Source organism: Pelodiscus sinensis, chromosome 29 (genome assembly GCF_052426305.1).
Source record: "Pelodiscus sinensis isolate ZL-2025 chromosome 29, ASM5242630v1, whole genome shotgun sequence".
In the NCBI taxonomy this organism is placed as follows: domain Eukaryota; kingdom Metazoa; phylum Chordata; order Testudines; family Trionychidae; genus Pelodiscus; species Pelodiscus sinensis.
This window is the reverse complement of record NC_143080.1, coordinates 9,271,676-9,290,192: the sequence shown is the minus strand read 5'-3', so window position 1 is coordinate 9,290,192 and position 18,517 is coordinate 9,271,676. Positions and strand designations below refer to the sequence as shown.

General features: G+C 42.3%; 1 protein-coding gene across 6 annotated transcripts in view; it reads left to right on the top strand.

Moving 5' to 3' along the window:
• The window catches only part of DDX42 (DEAD-box helicase 42), a 37,821-nt gene that overhangs the window by 10,582 nt on the left and 8,722 nt on the right, over positions 1-18,517 (top strand). For all 6 annotated transcript variants that reach the window (XM_075911578.2, XM_075911579.2, XM_075911580.2 and 3 more), the window contains 9 exons: positions 388-537; positions 1,493-1,597; positions 4,012-4,131; positions 8,194-8,370; positions 9,750-9,878; positions 12,318-12,417; positions 14,127-14,174; positions 14,761-14,858; positions 18,170-18,446. In XM_075911578.2, coding sequence (XP_075767693.2) covers positions 388-537; positions 1,493-1,597; positions 4,012-4,131; positions 8,194-8,370; positions 9,750-9,878; positions 12,318-12,417; positions 14,127-14,174; positions 14,761-14,858; positions 18,170-18,446 — 1,204 coding nt within the window. The remainder of the gene's footprint in view (positions 1-387; positions 538-1,492; positions 1,598-4,011; positions 4,132-8,193; positions 8,371-9,749; positions 9,879-12,317; positions 12,418-14,126; positions 14,175-14,760; positions 14,859-18,169; positions 18,447-18,517) is intronic.

Genomic DNA, 18,517 nt, shown 5'->3' with positions numbered 1-18,517 from the left:
TTCTTGTTCAAACTTCCATGTTTAAAAGGCAGCAGCATTTGATCTGTAGTCTTTGTGGATGTAAGAATAGGCTGTGCCATTTAATAAAGAATAACACATTTCTTGGTACAAACATTTCTTAATCAGTCTTTTGAAGAAGAAAAAAGTTTTTAAAGCATTTTGGTATTAGTGGACATTAAAGCAGCTTTCTTCATTTCTTCTGAGTCTTTCCTTTGGACTTTACAACTATTGCTGTTTACTAGAAGAGCCAGTTCTAGTGAACATGTTGTCCCTCAATGGTAGGTGTTCAAGCAAGCAGCATCTAATATATGCACCAGTTCAGCAAAAATACAATAGTATTTCCCCCATTGGATTTGTGTGTGATTTTACTGATGTGTTTTGCTGCAGGAAGCTTACTTTCGCTACATGGCAGAAAACCCTACTGCTGGTGTGGTGCCAGAAGAGGAAGAGGATAACTTGGAATATGATAGTGATGGGAATCCAATTGCACCGTCCAAAAAAATAATTGATCCTCTACCACCTATTGATCATTCAGAGGTTGGGACGGAGTTTCTTCTAACTATCTTTTAACTTCAGAAATTTGTGTATTCCTCAGTCTAATGAGCAAGATCAGTGGAGAACCTCAAAATATGTATCTGATTGAAGGGTTTAAATTGGCTAATTAATCTGGATCTGTTTGAGGTAATTGAGCAGAACAGAACGAGGGTTACAGAGCTATGAGATAAAGAATGGTAAGAAATTAAGAGAGTATTTTAATGAACTATGCATATGTGGCAGTGATGTCTGGACGGTAGTGCAGTCAAGAAGCATGGATTAACTCAGTTAAAAATTGTTGACTGTGTTATCACCTCACCGACTAGAATGACTGATTAGAGCCTCTTAGGGTGTGTCTAGACTACTGAGTTTTGTCGACAAAAGTCCACTTTTGTCGACAAAACTATACCTAAAAGTCCACTTTTGTCGACAAAACTACACTACTGCTGAGTTCTGTCGACATAATGTCAACAGAACTCAGCAGTTTTGTTGACGCTGGTAAACCTCATTTTACGAGGCATAACGCCTTCTGTCGACAGAGTTCTGTCGACAGAAGGTGTTATTGCCTGTAGGGTTGCGTCTAGACTACAGGGTTTTGTCGACAAAGCAGCTTGCTTTGTTGACAGAACTGAATGTGTCTAGACGCTCTATGTCAACAGAAGTTTTGTCGACAGTATCTGTGGACAAAACTTCCGTCGACAAAACCCTGTAGTCTAGACGTACCCTTAGTGAGGTGTAGGTGGTATGAAGAAGGCTGCTGGAAACAAATTTCTCATGTACAACCGATTATGGTAGACAGCATTTCACTGCTATGCCATTTAAAGTGTTTTCTCTGTCTCTTTACATTGAAATTATTTCCAAAAAACCCATCATCCTCCCAGACCAGCTGTTGGCCAAAATCCAGTGTACAGAGTGGATTCTTGACTTGTAGACTAACTGTGAATAATTGAACCTGCAGATTGAATACCCTCCATTTGAGAAGAACTTCTATGATGAGCATGAGGAAATCAGCAGCCTCACTCCTCAGCAGATAGTAGAACTACGACATAAGTTGAATCTACGGGTAAGCTGGAAACATAACCATGCTCCCAGAACCCCTCAATTCCACCCATTGGGATTGCTTTAGTAATTATGCCCCAAATTTCCTCAAGCAATTTTGAGACCGCTAGAAACACTGTAAAGAAGTGTGTGTTTTTTTTTCTCCAGAGAGCAGGTGCTCAGTACTTCCTGAAAGTTGGGTCCATTTGAGGCATCTTGTGTTGGATACCCAAGATCAAGAGTTACATTTGAAAATCTTGGCCAATGTATTTAATGTGCAGCTTATATTTCCTAAAGGGTTTTTATGTGCTCAGTATGGGTATGGGATCTGTCTGCAAGTAAGAGAAAAACTGTCCTTCGTTTATTTGAGTATATTAAACGTGCTGGTCCATTGGTCTCGACACTTTATTCAAAACCCATCTCATTTAACTAACAGCATGAAAACTATCTAGCTCACTCAACCTATGCATAGAGGAATAAAATAAAATGTGTTAGTATATGATTTCACAAGTTCCGCATTATTTTTGTGAATTAGAAGAGTTATCTCACTGCAAAGGTATTCACACCTCCCTGTTAGCTTCTGGGAGTGAGCCACATTCACCCTGACTGAATTGGCCTCGAACACTGGTTCCACACTTGATAAGTAACTCTCTTCTTTTGATATGCTAGTGTGTGTTCATACACGCACACACTCTAGAATTACCTGGCTTTGGCTCGGTTCTTTAACTCAAATAAGTTTTGTTTTTCTTCATTTATACCATTTTTCTGGGTGGGGCTGAGGATGAGGGGGTTCCATATGCATGCTGCCCTGGGGTGAGTAGTCAGCCCAGCCCTCTGTCACCACAGCAACTTGGGCCAGATGAGAAGCACCTGTCCATGGCCACTGCTGCGGGCACAACTGGGGAGAGAGGTGCATGTCTCCTGGCTGGAAGACAGACACACAAAGAAACTTGCTGAAATATATAGTAGGTAGCTGGTCCTTTTCCACCCCTGCTGGCCCAATGAGGTATAGTTGTCCTGGTCCCCTTCTCTGGCCCTTTGCTGCCCCTTTGTGTTCATTCTGTAGTATAACTGTTCCTCCTACTAGACTGCTCCCTTTACATTTTATGAAAAACAGTTGAATTCCAGGCACATCTCATTATACTGGCACAACCAAACCCTGACTGCTTTAAGTTTTAATAAGAGGAAGCTGCATACCAAATTTGGTGGAAATTAGGAGTTCTTGAACAAATGGACTTAAAGACGGACAGATGCACAAACTCTCTCATATATAGTAGATTCCCTACCTCTGATTTCCACTCCATGCATCTGTCGAAGTGCTTTTTACCCACAAAAGCTTATGCCTAAATACATAAGGTGCCACAGGACTTCTCATTGTTTTTACACTATTTTAGTGGCATAGTTAGGTTTAGGGTTCTTGCTTTGTGTTTATAAATGAAGGAGTTTAATAACTCGTTCCCAAGGAAGTAGTTTGCTTGCCATAGGGAAGGGGGGGGAAAAAAGGTACCATAGTCACATTTTCCTGAATTAGACTGAGTTATTGTATCATGCAGAATTGAAACTATAGCCGTGGTGTCCAACCCACTAGCCACATGTGGCTGTTTGGCCAGTTGAGTGTGGCTAGTTCTCTGTAGCAGTAACCAATCTCCTAGCTACTGTTTCAGAACTTGTTGGACACCATGGAACTATAGATGTTTGATAAGGGAATCCATCCTGTGTTATTTCTGCTCTCTCCTGGGGCACCTTTGGAAATCAGAAGCTCAGTGTCACTTCTGAGATTTTTGTAATTGTAAAATATTAAATACAAATGACCATTTAAAATCTAATTTAATTTATTGTTGAGACTTGTTCCTTAATTATGCAATAACCGTTCCGAATTGAATCCAGAGCAGTAATATTTGGCATGCTGTATATGCCCAGCTCTGCATTTTTATCCTCTATAGTAAATAACAAATAACTGAAAAGATCTATCTCTGAGAGTTAGAACACCTGGATACGAGTCCCACCTAACTCACTTTGTGACGTAGGCAGAATATTTAATTTCTCTTTTCATTAGTTTCCCCACTTGTAAAATAGTTATATTATCCAGCTTCCACACAGGGGTGTTGAGTCTCAGGACTTGTCTATGCTGTCCTCAGTTCTGGACTACGGGGATGTGAATAGCAGCATACTGCCAAAGTGCTCTGCTGTAACTCCCCCAGAGGAGACTACCATGGACTACATAACTTGGAAGAGTTACAAGACAAAACTGTGGTGTACGCTGCTATTCATGTTCCTGTAGTCCAGAATGCTTTAGGTTAACCTTATGCCTGTCAAAATGAAGATGGGCCTTTCTCTGGTGTAAAAACATTATGTTAATTTTATATAAAGACTTCTCTGTTTTCTCTTTCCCGTTCCAAGGTTTTATTTCCTACTGTACATGTATCTCTTTACTTCTAGGTCTCTGGTGCTGCTCCACCAAGACCTGCCAGTAGTTTTGCTCATTTTGGATTTGATGAACAGCTTATGCATCAGATTCGGAAATCAGAGTATACCCAACCCACTCCTATACAGTGTCAGGTGAGTACTGTTACTTCCTTTTCCCCTAGTTCTATCAGCAGAAGAGCTGATGGCAAAAATGGCCCATAGGCCACATGAAGCTGAGAGCAATTATGATCACCTATATAAAGCCATCCTCAAGAATAATACACATACATCCATGCAAATTCCTTACTTAAATATCAATTGTAAATCAACACCATTGGCCCACCCAATAGGTTTTGTAGCAGGTGTGAGCCAATTATTCTGTTGTTCAGGGGTCTATAGATGTCCCCTTTTATATTTTTAATTCTTGCTTTATAAATAAGTATTGCACAAAATGAACATAGAATAGCACATTGGACACCTTTTACTAGCAAACAGTTCATACCTAGCTGGCACCATGTGTCGGATGGGTAGGCTACATGGAAAGTGCTTATTTTGTTTTGGGTTTTTTAGTTATTGGCGTGTATCCCATAACCATTATTTTAGTGAAGTGGTCGTGCCTGTATTGGGGTGTATGTGCAAGTGATTTTTCTGCACATGTAGCTGATTAGAACAGAAGAGAGAAGCTGACCATCACTAGGGTAAGGTTAGCACCAACCATGCTATGGTTGCATTTTTTGATGAGGTTTTTTAAAGTTATGTCTAGAATTTAAATGTAATATTCCTCAGACTTTGCTGGGTCTCGAGGGTGGTGTATGTGAGGATAGTCTCTACTTAAAGAATCAAAAAATCCTACAACTGGAAGGGACCTCGAGAGGTCATTGAGTCTAGTCCCCTGCCCTCATGGCAGGACCAAGCGCTGTCTAAATCATCCCTGATAGATGTCTATCCAACTTGCTCTTAAATATCTCCAGTGATGTAGATTCCACAACCTCAGTAGGCAATTTATTCCAGTGTTTAACCATCCTGACAGTGAGGAAGTATTTCCTAATGTGCAACCTAAACTTCCCTTTCTGCAATTTAAGCCCATTGCCTTTTGTCCTATCCTCAGAGGCCACGGAGAACAATTTTTTCCCTCCTCCTTGTAACACCCTTTTAGATATTTGAAAACTGCCATCCTATCCCCCTCAGTCTTCTTTTTTTCCTAAACAAAACAAGCCCAGTTTTTTCAGTCTTCCCTCATAGGTCATGTTTTCAAGACCTTTAATAATTTTTCTTGCTCTTCTCTGGACCTTCTCCAATTTCTCCACTTCTTTCTTGAAATGTGGTGCCCAGAACTGGACACAATACTCCAATTGGGGCCTAATCAGCGCAGAGTAGAGCAGAAGAATAATTTCTTGGCTCTTGCTCACAACACTCCTGTTAATACATCCAAGAATCATGTTTGCTTTTTTTTGCAACAGTGTCATACTGTTGACTCATGTTTAACTTGTGGTGCACTATGACCCCTACATCCCTTTCTGCAATACTCCATCATGGACAATCACCTCTGTATGTGTGAAATTGATTGTTCCTTCCTAAGTGGAGTTCTTTGCATTTGTCCTTATTAAACGTAATCCTATTTATCTCAGCCCATTTCTCCAGTTTGTCCAGGTCATTTTGCATTATGACCCTATCCTCCAAAGCACTTGCAACCCCTCCCAGCTTGCTGTCATCTGCAGACTTAATAAGCGTACTCTCTCTGCCAATATCTAAATCATTGATGAAGATATTGAACAGAACTGGTCCCAAAACAGACCCCTGCGTAACCCTAGCTAGTTATACACCCACCTTATAGTATCCCCATCTAGGTTGTATTTCCCAAGTTTATTGATAAGAAGGTCATTCGAGACTGTGTCAAATGCCTTACTAAAGTCTAAGTATACCACATCCACCGCTTTTCCCTTATCCACAAGGCTTGATATTCTGTAAAAGAAAGCTGTCAGATCGGTTTGACCTGATTTGTTCTTTACAAATTCATGCTGGCTGTTCCCTATCGTCTTATTATCTTCCAGATGTTTGCAGATTAAGTCCTTAATTACTTTCTCCATTATCTTCCCTAGCACAGAAGTTAAACTGACTGGTCTGTAGTTTCCCGGGTTGTTCTTATTTCCCGTTTTATAGATGGAATCTCTCCCGACAACCATGATTTTTCAAAGATGATAGTTAAAGGCTCAGATACCTCCTCTATCAGCTCCTTGAATATTCTAGGATGCATTTCATAAGGCCCTGGTGGCTTGCACACATCTAACTTTTCAAAGTAATTTTTAACTTATTCTTTTTTTAACTTCTAAACCTGCCTGATTTCCACTAGCATTCAGTAGGTTAGGCACCCTGTCACCATCCATCTTGGGAAAAAACCTAAATAAAGACGTCGTTAAGCACCTCTGCTATTTCCAAGTTTCCTGTTTTCTCCCTCTTCACTGAGCAATGGGCCTACCCTGTCTTTGGTCGTCATCTTGCTTCTAATATACTGATAGAACATCTTGTTTTTTCTCCTTTATGTCTCTAGGTAGATTTAGTTCGTTTTGTGTCTTTGCCTTGCTAATCTTGCTCCTGCATATCTGTGGTGTTTGCTTATATTCGTGCTTTGTAATTTGACCGAGTTTCCACTTTTTATGACTCCTTTTTTTATTTTTAGATCATGTAAGGTCTCCTGGTTGATCCAAGATGGTCTCCTGCCATACTGTCTATCTTTCCTACTCAGTGAAATAGTTTGCTTTTGAGCCCTTAATAATGTCCCTTTGAAAAACTGCCAACTATCTTCAATTGTTTTTCCTCTTAGTCTTGCTTCCCATGGGACCTTACCTACCAGCTCTGAGTTTACTAAAATCTGCGTTCCTGAAATCCATTGTCTCTGTTTTGCGGTTCCCCCTTCTACCATTCCTTAGAATTGTGAACTCTGTAATTTCATGGTCACTTTCACCTAAGCTGCCTTCCACTTTCAGATTTTCAACCTGTTCTTCCCTGTTTGTTAAAATTAAATCTAGAACAGCTTCCCCCTTAGTAGCTTTCTCAATCTTCTGAAATAAAAAATTGTCTCCAGTGCAATCCAAGAACTTATTGGATAATCTGTGCCCTGCTGTGTGTGTTTCCCAACATATGTCTGGATAGTTGAAGTCCCCCATCTCCACCAAATTCTGTGCTTTGGATGCTTTTGTTTGTTGTTTACAAAAAACCTTGTCCACCTCTTCTGTCTGTAGGGGTGGACCCCTAACATGACACAACCCTTGGTTTTTACCCTTTTTAACCTAACCCAGAGACTCTCAACAAGTCTGTCTCCTACGTACATCTCTATCTCAGACCAAATGTATGCATTTTAATATATAAGGTAACACCTCTTCCTCTTTTTCCCCTGCCTATCCTTCCTGAGCAAGTTGTACCCTTCTATACCAATATTCCAATCGTGTATATTATCCCACCAAGTCTCTGTGATACCAACTGATACCAACTGTGTCACAGATGTGTTTATTAGCACTTCAGGTTCTTCTTGCTTATTCCTCATACTTCTTGAATTTGTATTTAGGCATCTAAGGTACTGACTTGATTCCCCCCCCCCCCGTTCTACCTTGTCCCTCCTTTATCTCTGTTATAGCCCATGCCCATTTCTGACCCATCTCCCAGGTCTCTGTTTTTCACTTACCTGTGGGCTTTTGTCACCTGCCCCCATCAAACCTAGTTTAAACCCAGGATGTATAAAACATCTGCTGCTGAAAAATGCTGGATTAGCACTTGGAGACTAATTGAGTCATCATTGCTTAGTTCTGTTACAGCCTGGTTGGAGCAGTGAAAACTTCCCTTCATCACTCCCTCAGTGTGCCCACATCTGGACCAAGAGGGAGAGGGTATCCCTTAGAGCTGTTTAGTCACTTGACCCCTCTGCTAAGATTGAGCAGGAATTTCAATGTATGTTTATCTATCCACTGAATACTGTACTGAATTCCCACCATTAATTTCACACAGGCCACACAACAGCCCTGAAGTGCTAATAACTTCATTCTCTATCAAGTTCACCTAGATCTGAATTTGCAACCTAGATATGGAGGCACATATAGTCTGTTACCAATTCCCCTTGTACTATCTTGTCCCCCTGACTCTGTGGGCTTTCAATCTCTCTCCTTTCTCAGGCTCTTTATGTGTTGGCTAGCGCGTGGGTTTAGAAAGTGTTTTTATTTTCAGGGTGTGCCGGTTGCATTGAGTGGGAGAGACATGATTGGCATAGCCAAGACGGGCAGTGGGAAAACTGCAGCCTTCATCTGGCCAATGTTAATCCACATCATGGATCAAAAGGAGCTGGAGCCAGGGGATGGTCCTATTGCAGTGATCGTGTGCCCAACCAGAGAGCTTTGCCAACAGGTAGGCACATCATATACATGTATTTGTTAGCACTGTTTCCTCTTCGAACATGACAGTTCAATCTTTACCAACAGATTATTGCAGTTTATCAGCTAATTTCTCTTGCATTGAGATCTATGTATGAATGCCCTAGTTATAATTTAAGATAATACTTTACACTTGCAACTCCTTTCCTTCTGGGATCTCAACCAACTTCATAGATACAGGTTGGACCTCTCTTGTCCAGCACCCTTGGGACTTGACCAGTCCCAGATGAGGGAATTTCCCAAACAATGGAAGGTCCTCTGACTCCAGCCACTCGGCCTGCTGCCCCTCCCCACTGCTGGCTCCTTCAGCCCAGCTGAACTGTCTGCAGGCCAGCCTCAGCTCTGTTGCTAGCTGGCTGGGCAGCTCCAGCTCCACTGCAGAATGGCATGTTGCCTGATCGGGCTGCCGCAGCCCCAACCCCGTGGCCCTGGCTGTTCTGATTCTGCTGGGCTGCCGCAGCTGACTTCCTCTCCCAGGCTGCTGTGGCTGCAGCTCCGGCCTCGCTCCTGGGGGGGCAAGCACCCCAGTCACGCTGCCGCCGCCTCCTAGGCTGACGTGGCCTGGGCAGGCTTCCTCTCTTGGGCTCCTGTCATACTGGCCCCACTGTTGGGTAACAGATAGTCCTGATCGTGCTCTGCCCAGCCTGCTGCAGCACCGCTGCTAACAGAGTTACAGGGTTGCACCGTGCTCCCAATTGCTGGCCCTCCTGTCCCAGACCTCTCTCATCCAGGAACATCTGTGGTCATGCCGGACCACGGATGTTGCCAGACAAGAGAATCCCAGATTTGGGAGGTGCCACCTATATGAACTAATTATCTGATATACTTCTGAAAGCGGTTGGTGAAGAGCCTCATGACACAGGTGTCAAATCTATAAAAATTGTGTATGTTAATTACAGTGGTACCAGAACTGACCTGTATTGTACCCTATTGACACTTAACATATCCTAATACTACTAGTACTATTAAAAATGTCATAACTAATAAAAAATGTCAGTTGTGTTGTTCCTATATGTTGAATATACAAAATAACAATATATGTCCAATATATACTTCAAAGGGACATTGCTGAGGTTAGTTAATGTTTGAAAAAGGTTTGAAGCTGAAAAGTTCTGTATGAATTCTGTAGTCCAAATTCTGCAGTTGGATGCATGGATAAAATTCCAATCAAAGTTAATGTATATTTATATTTGAGAGCAGAATTCAAGCCTGAGGGCTTGTAAATATGTTGCCTTGACTTATATTAAGCCCAGGTTTGAGAAGGTGGGATTTAAGAATTAGATGGTATTTCCAAGAGTGAAGAGACCTGTTTGTGTCTCTAACCTGAGCTACGCTTTTTTTTGCAACTTTTAGATTCACGCTGAATGTAAACGCTTTGGTAAAGCTTATAACCTGCGCTCAGTAGCAGTGTATGGAGGAGGAAGTATGTGGGAACAAGCGAAAGCTCTGCAGGAAGGGGCAGAGATAGTCGTCTGCACACCGGTAAGTATATCTTAACGATGATGGAATCTTTCTCTTCTGCCTGCACTGGGGCTTAAGGACCTGGCTTTCTTTTAAATTGAAATTGAGACACATTCTTTGAAAGCTGGTGATGGGGAACTCTTTCTCTAACTATTGAAGCCCCAAAGCTTTCCATACTACCAAAGGCCCAGGAGGCTCTATAGGCAACATAGTGAAATCATTGTTGAACCGGAAACATTGAAAGGGGTCATCTCTACATAGGAAAGATGAGAGACAGCAAAGTCAGATTGCGTCAGTATGAGGCAGGTACCAGCAATTGATTTCTTATCCCTGAGATTGTGATGAAAAGCTTCTGAAAGTGACCAGCTCCCAGGCTGTGCTTCTGAATCACCAGGCAACAGCAATTCTGAAAGGCGTGAACAATCCATTACCTTGGTTGTGTGTTGACTCTGAAATGTAATGATAGTAATTTGAAGTTGCACCATTGTTAACTTTGATTTACTGCTGATCAGTTAGAAACAGCTACCTATTTAGTGGGTAGACTTTGAGCAGTGTACCCACCACGTAGTTTACACTGGTTTGTGAAAAGGAAGAAATAGGGACATAGAATGGACATCTGGGGAAAAAACCTGGTCTATTCAGAGAAATATGAAATATCCTTGCTTTAAAATATACTCCATTGTATGTCAAAAGTATTCACAGGTCTGATGATTTACATTTTGATAATGGAGATCAGTATTGGTGAAATCTGGGTAAATGAGAAAACACAAACCGAAAGAAGCACTAGTGGCTATCTGTTATGGACAACCAGAGTGAAAAGAAAACAAGAAGAATTGCGGGGTCAATTATTGAAGCAAAGCACAGAGTATTTGACCCTGTGGTACTTTTCAGTGTGTGTTTGCAGATACAACTATCTAATAAAGATACATGTCTACAGTTTGAAAAATAAGGAGAGTAGACATGTTCTCAACAGTTATCAATGCTGGCACAATTAAGTTGTCTGTCAAGGGATGTGCTAAGTGGAGGAAACTGAAGGTGGAGTTTCAGGGAACATTTCCTAACATGATCTGTTACATTGTGGAAGTGGTAGAAATCACTTCATTGGAGTAATTTAACACTAGTGTATGAGTACTCAAATATACAGGGAGCCCTTTTGTATTGCCCATCAAAAGATCTATTGTTTTCCTCCATTTTATTCCCATTACTTTGTATCCAGAGAAAGTCTTTTATGATCTTCTCAATGGTGCCTGAGAGTTCAAAATTGGGCCCCTTTTCTCAAAGTTTCCTGGAGTCTTTTTGGCATATGCTTCAAATATTCATTTAATATCCAAACTTGATAATGACCACTTGACCGCTCTGAGCCCTCTGTACTCTTCTGTGTACAGCAGAGATCATTCATGGAACAGTTCTGCAGGATCTGTTGCTATATTTAAATATGTTATCTAATATGTTCATAGTTGCAGTATATTTTAAAGCATGGATGTTGCATATTTCTCTGAATAGAGCAGGTTTTTCTCCCAGATGTCCATTCTGTTTCTATATTGTACCAAGCCATCATGACACATTAGCCTAGGCAGCTGCTATAGATGGCTTTTTCTCATTAAAAATGAATAATTTAGCATTGGATACATTTTAGGTAATCCAGATTGTTACAACAATCATTCAGTTTCAGAATGGAGATGGTTGCAGTCATAATGATCATAGTGCCACATTGTAATTTACTGACTTTCAACAAACAAGCTAGTTTATTGCAAAACAGTTTTTAATGTAATGATTGTCAGCAATATTACATTTACTTTAGTCATTACCAAACTAATGGTCTGAAAGGAGCTTTATTTAAGAAACTATAGACCACTGGGCTTTGTCTCATCATACAAGCAAGAATTCAGTCATCGGTGTCCCCAAGTAAAATTATATTTAAATAAGTCTCAAGTGGGTAAATATAGGGGAAAATTAATGATCCAGATAGCTAAGCCTTTAGGATCCAAGAAAATTAATGCTGGCATTTGTATAGTGATAAGAAAGTAGCTAGTTTAAGCACTGGGTTTTCTCTTGGATGTGGGCTCTTTAGTATATGTTTAAAATTGAATGAAATTAAGAATAGAGGTTCATTCTGTATTCTTGTCTTTAAGTGCTGAGATTTCAAAGAATTAGGTGTCCAACTCCTAAGGTTCTTTTGAAAATCCCAGCCTTAAAACTTAGTCTACCAGCTACACTAACCAGATACATTTGGAATCTTTCTTCCACTGACTTGAAAATATAATGGATACAGAACTGCTGTGTGCAGCAACAGTTTGTTATAGTCTGAAACATTAAGACATTTTCTATTACAAGTCTGGTTTTAGTATTATTATTTATACTGAGTGAGGATTAGATATCAGAACAGAACCCACTTTACATTCAAAGATGCCACTTGTTACATTTGAAGCCTTGTGGATTTTAATTTTTGCTTTCTGATAGGGTCGCTTGATTGATCATGTGAAGAAGAAAGCTACCAATCTTCAAAGAGTCTCTTATCTTGTGTTTGATGAAGCAGACAGAATGTTTGACATGGGTTTCGGTATGTACTGAATGAAAGCCTCCATAGAGTGTACACTATTTTCAATCTGAATTGGCTGCCTAGAAATCCTGATTTTTATGTCCAACTTCCATGACCAACTTTCTGGGTGGTGCTGTGAAAGTCCCTTTACCTCTGTGTTTTGGTTCTGAATGTATAAGTGAGGATGCTGTTGTAACATCTGACTGACAGATGTTATGTGCTTGATCAATTAATATTTGCATGGTGCATTGAATATGTGGACAACTCTGCAGTGTTATTAAAGAAAGCCTATGCCTGGATATAGCACAGCTTGATTGTCAGGTGGTGGAAGCAAACCAAAGAGTGGAAAGAGGCTTCTGAGTATACTGTAGGAAGTGTAGGGACACTTACGCAGATTAATTTTTTTGAGCATTATGAAGGGAATTACAAAATAGCACGTTGCCAGCGAACAGATGCAGCCTGGAAGCAACAATGAAATTAGACAACTCTTGAATCCGATTGACTTAAATATGGGACATAAAATTTGCTATGGAGTTGCTGTCCAAGGTGTTCTGCTGATTATTGAGCAAATTAAGTTAATCAGAGCATTTTGATAGCCTCAGATTTTTAGTAAAAACTGGTTGTGGTGTTGGGGTCTTTTTCTGGATGAGTAAAATGTTTTTGTTTTTTCCCCCACGATAATCATCATGGGAAAGATCAGGGAAGGTTTTGTGCTTGTAAATTCCTGTGACAATTTGGCGAGTATAAGTTACATTTAAAAAAATCTGTGCAGACCCAGTGGCCCTAGACAGTTATTTTTCTTTTTATATTGCAGCTTCAATCCTGGGTGCCCTTGTTTTGTTCCCCCAGTCAAAAAATTATTGAACTGGAATCCTTATATTCCCAAGCCAGAGATTAGTGCCTTTCAGAGTTGGAGTGGAAGAAATTTGAGCATTACATACACTGTACCTTCAGGTTGGGGGCAGCAGCATTACTTAGCCTGTATCTCAGGTAGAGAGGTTAAAAATCATGTAATAATGTGCCCATGTAACTGCTGAAAATCTCAGCGGTTACATGGTTACCCGTGCTGTGGGTGCTGCAGTATAAAGCTTAACTTTATACTGCAGATCCTGCAGTGTAGCCTCCCAGGAATGGAGCAGGCAGCCTTTGTCACAGCGAAGTCTCCTCCCCATTAGTCAGCCCTTGTCTGCCTAGCTCCCCGGGAGGTGGCTTCACTGCCCAAGCCACCTCCCCAGAAGCTAGCTGAGTGTAACCGAAGCCATTAACCGATAAGCATCAACTTATCTATTAAACGGTTAGGTTATACTCTAACCTCCCTAATCTCAGGTGAGCTCTACACTATCGCTTAGGCTGAAAGTCAGTCAGCTCTCTCAGAAGTTTTAATGAATGCTGTTTTACCCCTAGAGGCATATAGAAAATTGCAGAGCAAAAGTAACTGAAACCATGTACTGTCTTCATCTATTTCATCAGCTGACCTGAAACACTTGCACATTGCAGTCTCTGTTGGAGTAGGCTTATTTCTAATAAACTGATGATTAGGAAGTCTGAACAGAAAGAAACCTCTTCAGATTTTTGTTTGCTATGGCAAAAAAAAAAAAAAGTACTGTGGATCCTTTTTGATTTTTTTTTAAGTCCACCGAATGCACAAAAATCTTGACAATTTCCTTTCACTGACTAATGAATGCAAAACCTAGTACTATTTATGTTGGTTTTTCTTTTTGTTTTCTCAGAATACCAGGTCAGATCAGTTGCCAGCCATGTGCGCCCTGATAGACAAAGTAAGTACAAGCCTGTTTCCAAACAAATTACCACAGGGTAAAAGCTGGGAAGCAGCATTGATGTTTAGTAGGTAGACCAAGAGTCTTAGAGCCAGAATTCCTGGATTTATTTCCAGCTTTGCCACTGACTCTGTGTGACCTTAGGTAAGTCACTTGGAGCCAGACTTTAAACAGTTCAGCTCCAGTTATTCTCAGTGTTGTTTAACCCCTAGCTCAGAGGGGAGTTGATAGATTTAATATGCTGTGATGGAATCTACCATGGGAATACAAAGTGGCATTTACCTTCTTTCTACATCTTGCTTTTGGAGAATTGAATAAATGCTCTTATTCTAACCATTTTCCTAGACATGTGTTAAAAAAATTCTGGTAAATTAATATGAACCTGAGCTGTTTTTGCTAAGCGATTTGACAGAAATTTGCCTTAAACTTGGGGAAAGTTTGAGTATAAAACAGAATCCCTAATATCTAGCACAGTGCCTATATTTCTGTGGTACATAGCTTGTTACTAAGATCTATACAGAACTGTTTTCATGGTACAGAAAGAGAGTATGCTCTTCAGAGAGTTCAAATAGACTTTTCCTTCCAGCTCTCTTGTTCAGTGCCACTTTTCGTAAAAAGATTGAGAAATTGGCCAGAGATATCCTGATCGACCCGATTCGAGTGGTGCAGGGGGACATTGGAGAGGTAATCCTGCAACATTGTTTCTTAAAAAGTATTCAAAGATGATGGAGAAAACCGACTTCTTATATTGCCTTATATTATTTACATTAAGGCTTAGATTGTAGCTGTGGTCATTGATCAGCAAGAGGAAATAGTTTGCATTCTGGAACATAATGTCTGGAAAAAATAAGTAATGCCATTTTAAAAACCAACAACCCTGTATTCTAATTTTGAGAACGCCTTTTTTCGAAAAAACTTCACCTGCGTCTAGACTACAGCCGCGTTCTTTCGAAATTAAATCGAAAGAACGCAGCTTTTCTTTCGACGGCGGTACTCCTCATTTCACGAGGAAGAACGCCTTTTTTCGAAAGTGCTCTTTCGAAAAAAGGCGTTCTTGAATGCAAACAGGGCTTTTTCAAAAGAGAGCATCCAGACTGCCTGGGTGCTCTCTTTTGAAAAAGCGGCTTGCTTTCTCGAAAGTACTGCTTGCAGTCTAGACGCTCTTTTGTGAAAGAGGCTTGCAGTCTAGATGTAGCCTTAGTGACGTATGTCCCAAAGGAAGGTAAAAATCCCCCAGGGTCTCTGCCAGTCTGATCTGGGGGGGAAGTTCTTTTCTGATCCCAAATATGGCGATGAGTTAGATTCAGAGCATGTGGGCCAGATTCATGAGCCAGATGTCTGGGGAAAAATGATCTGTAGTAATTCTCTGTATCAGTAAGTATCTTCACAGTGATAGGAGTTGTGTTTAATGCCAGGAGCAATGCTGATGCTAAGAAAATTACTCTAGACAAAAAAATAACTCTGATAAATTGCTACATTAAAGTCTTTCCCTGTTTGGCTATTTATTGTGCTCACTGTCACAGATCTAGATGCCCAAGGTTTAGATACAGCTGTTTAATCAAAACAAGAGTAATAATAAAGAAATGATACTATTTTGTCCATGTAGCTGTAGGCTAATACTATCCTAGGGTTCAGTTCTGCTCCCATCAAAGTAGATCATTTTACCATTACCTCTGTAGACTGATGGCCTGGAAATTAACAGGTTACCAGGCTTGTTACTGTCTCGAAAAAAAACTAGACCCCCCCTTTTTAACATAAAACTTCGTGAAATTTTGTTCTAATAAAAGATTTTTTAGACGTCAGTATGTGTCTTATCCTGGCAACACATGTACATTTTCAGTGCCGTGCCAGGCGTTTCTGTTTGTGTTACACTCAGACTTGAATGGATGAATTCTCGTGTGTTGGCCTGAAAATGTACAGGATCATTTAAACCCGTTGCACAGGTTTTGCAATCCTAAGATTCCTTATAAAATTAGTAATATAACAGCTTGCGGCTGGTTTATGTGGGCATTCTGGCCATTTACTTGCCTGGCAGCAGCATACCAGCTATGTGTCAATTAATTGTTCAAATAGGTGACAGGCACATCTGCTTTGAAGAAATTTTGCTAGTACCGGTTGGTTGTACCTCCCTTATTTGGGACTCTCTGGTCCAGCAACATCTGTGGTCCTGCCAGACCATGGATGTTCCTGGACCGCAGAGCTCAGGAACAGGGAGGTCTGGTGGTGGGGCAGGAGCACGGTAACGGGGCTGGTGACTCAACCAGGAGTCCTGAATTGAGGGGGCAGGTGGTGTGGTGGGAAGTTCTGGCCTCAATAGCCAGGGAGCTCTTGCCCCAGCTCCAGAGCTCTGGCCCTGGCCCTGGAGCCAGGTGGTCAGGGCTGGGGCTCTGCAGCTAGGACCAGAGGGCCAGGGCTGGAGCTCCCTGGCTGCCGCTGGGGCCAGAACTCCTCTTCTGGGAAGCTCCAGCGCCAGTGGTAGCCAGGGAGCTCCAGCCCCCTGCCCCGCTGCGGAGCTCCAGCCCTGGCAGTGGAGCCAGCCAGCTGCAAAGCTCCAGTCCTGGCAGCGGAGCCAGAGGGCTACGGAGCTTCAGCCCCAGCTGCAGAGCTCTTGCTCTGGCACTCCAGCCCTGGCAGCATGTGAGCCGGGGGCAACAAGGGAGCCCTGGGGAGCTGGGGCAGCAGCAGGGCTGGGCTGGAGCCATAGCCCCGGGGGCAGCAGGGCAGCACGAGGCATTGTGGAGGGGCGTCCCTTTGTTCGGGACTGCTCAAGTCCTGAAGGTGCCGGACCAGAGAGGTCCAACCTGCATTGTAAGCAGATTGCTGAGCTCTAACTGTAGAGCAGGCCATTTATGAGACAATGCTTCCCTATGGAAATCTGTAGGCATCCCTTCCAAAGGCAATGCATCCTGCCATATGTTTTATTAATAAAGAAAATTAATGGCCGGTTAAAGCCCTGAGGTTTTCAGCTTCCTAGACGAACAGTCTGCCTTGGAGAAAAGGAATCCCTTTGCTAGCGCAGCTGGACAGTGTCCTGGTTTCTTTGGGCAAAACTTTCTGCTCCTCGAGACAATTTATATCAGAACACACATGCGCAAAAATCAAGAGCCACCCAATGGTGCCTGTCCCCTCTGCTGTTGGCTCAGTGCGCAGTGTGTATAGTGATTCTCACCAACACCAGGTTTTACCCTGTTCGGGTGAAATTACCTCACTCCTGAAGGGAGCTTTCTCCTCTGATCCTGCACAAATTATGTTTCTGATGAGTGCTCCTCTCCATGTCCTGAGGCCTGATTGTTCCCCTGCTCTCATACTCCCCTTGCTTCACCTGCCTGTTTTAAATGGGAAATATGGTGCTGTAGAACAGCTGTGGCCAACCTGTGGCTTGTGAGCTCCCCCCTGCCCTCCCCTGCCACCTCCGTAGCTTGTAAAGCTGCCCCCGCGCCCCTGAAAATGGCCCTCTCCTCCCAGCTCCCTGTTGCTCGTTGGGGCACGGGAGCTGTCTGGCGTGGCCATTAAAGATGGCGTATTAAAGATGGAGCCTGCCAGCGGGAGCCTGATGTGGCCAAAAAGCCTCTAAACGTGTTTTTTTAAAGGGGCAGGTTTGTTTGTTTTTTTCCTCAACAACTTTGCCCCGGCTCTTCGCGCAGGATCCCCCGATATCTTGGCTCTTTGCCCGGAATGAGTTGGCCACCCCTGTTGTAGAACATCAGAGGGCTTCCTGGCAATGTGTGCACCTTGCCTCTCCCACACTGATGTTTCGGCCAGTCCCAGCCTTCTGTGCCCCATTGGGTCAGTGTATTCAGAGACGAGGCAAAGGAATTAAATACAAATTGAAACCTCTTCCAAATGGGAATCTCACCCCATTTCAGCCGCCTCCTTCTCTTCTCTGCCCTCCTGACTTGACTCTCTATGCTGCATTCAGTGTCTGCCTAGTGCTTACTGTACCATCCTTCCCCCCCCCCGGATTATAACCGTTGTCCTCTCATTCCTTCCCCTAGGCAAATGAAGATGTTACGCAAATTGTGGAGATTCTCCCCTCCGGTCCTACCAAGTGGAACTGGCTGACCAGGCACCTGGTGGAGTTCACTTCTTCTGGGAGTGTTCTCCTCTTTGTCACCAAGAAAGCAAATGCAGAGGAGCTGGCCAACAATCTTAAGCAGGAGGATCATAATCTAGGGCTGCTTCACGGTGACATGGACCAGAGCGAAAGGAATAAAGTCATTTCAGACTTTAAGAAAAAGGGGATCCCGATTCTGGTTGCTACTGATGTGGCAGGTAGGGAACAAGTTTCTCATTAGAACTAATATATACAAGCTGGCTGCCTCACCAGAAAGGCTATTGAATCA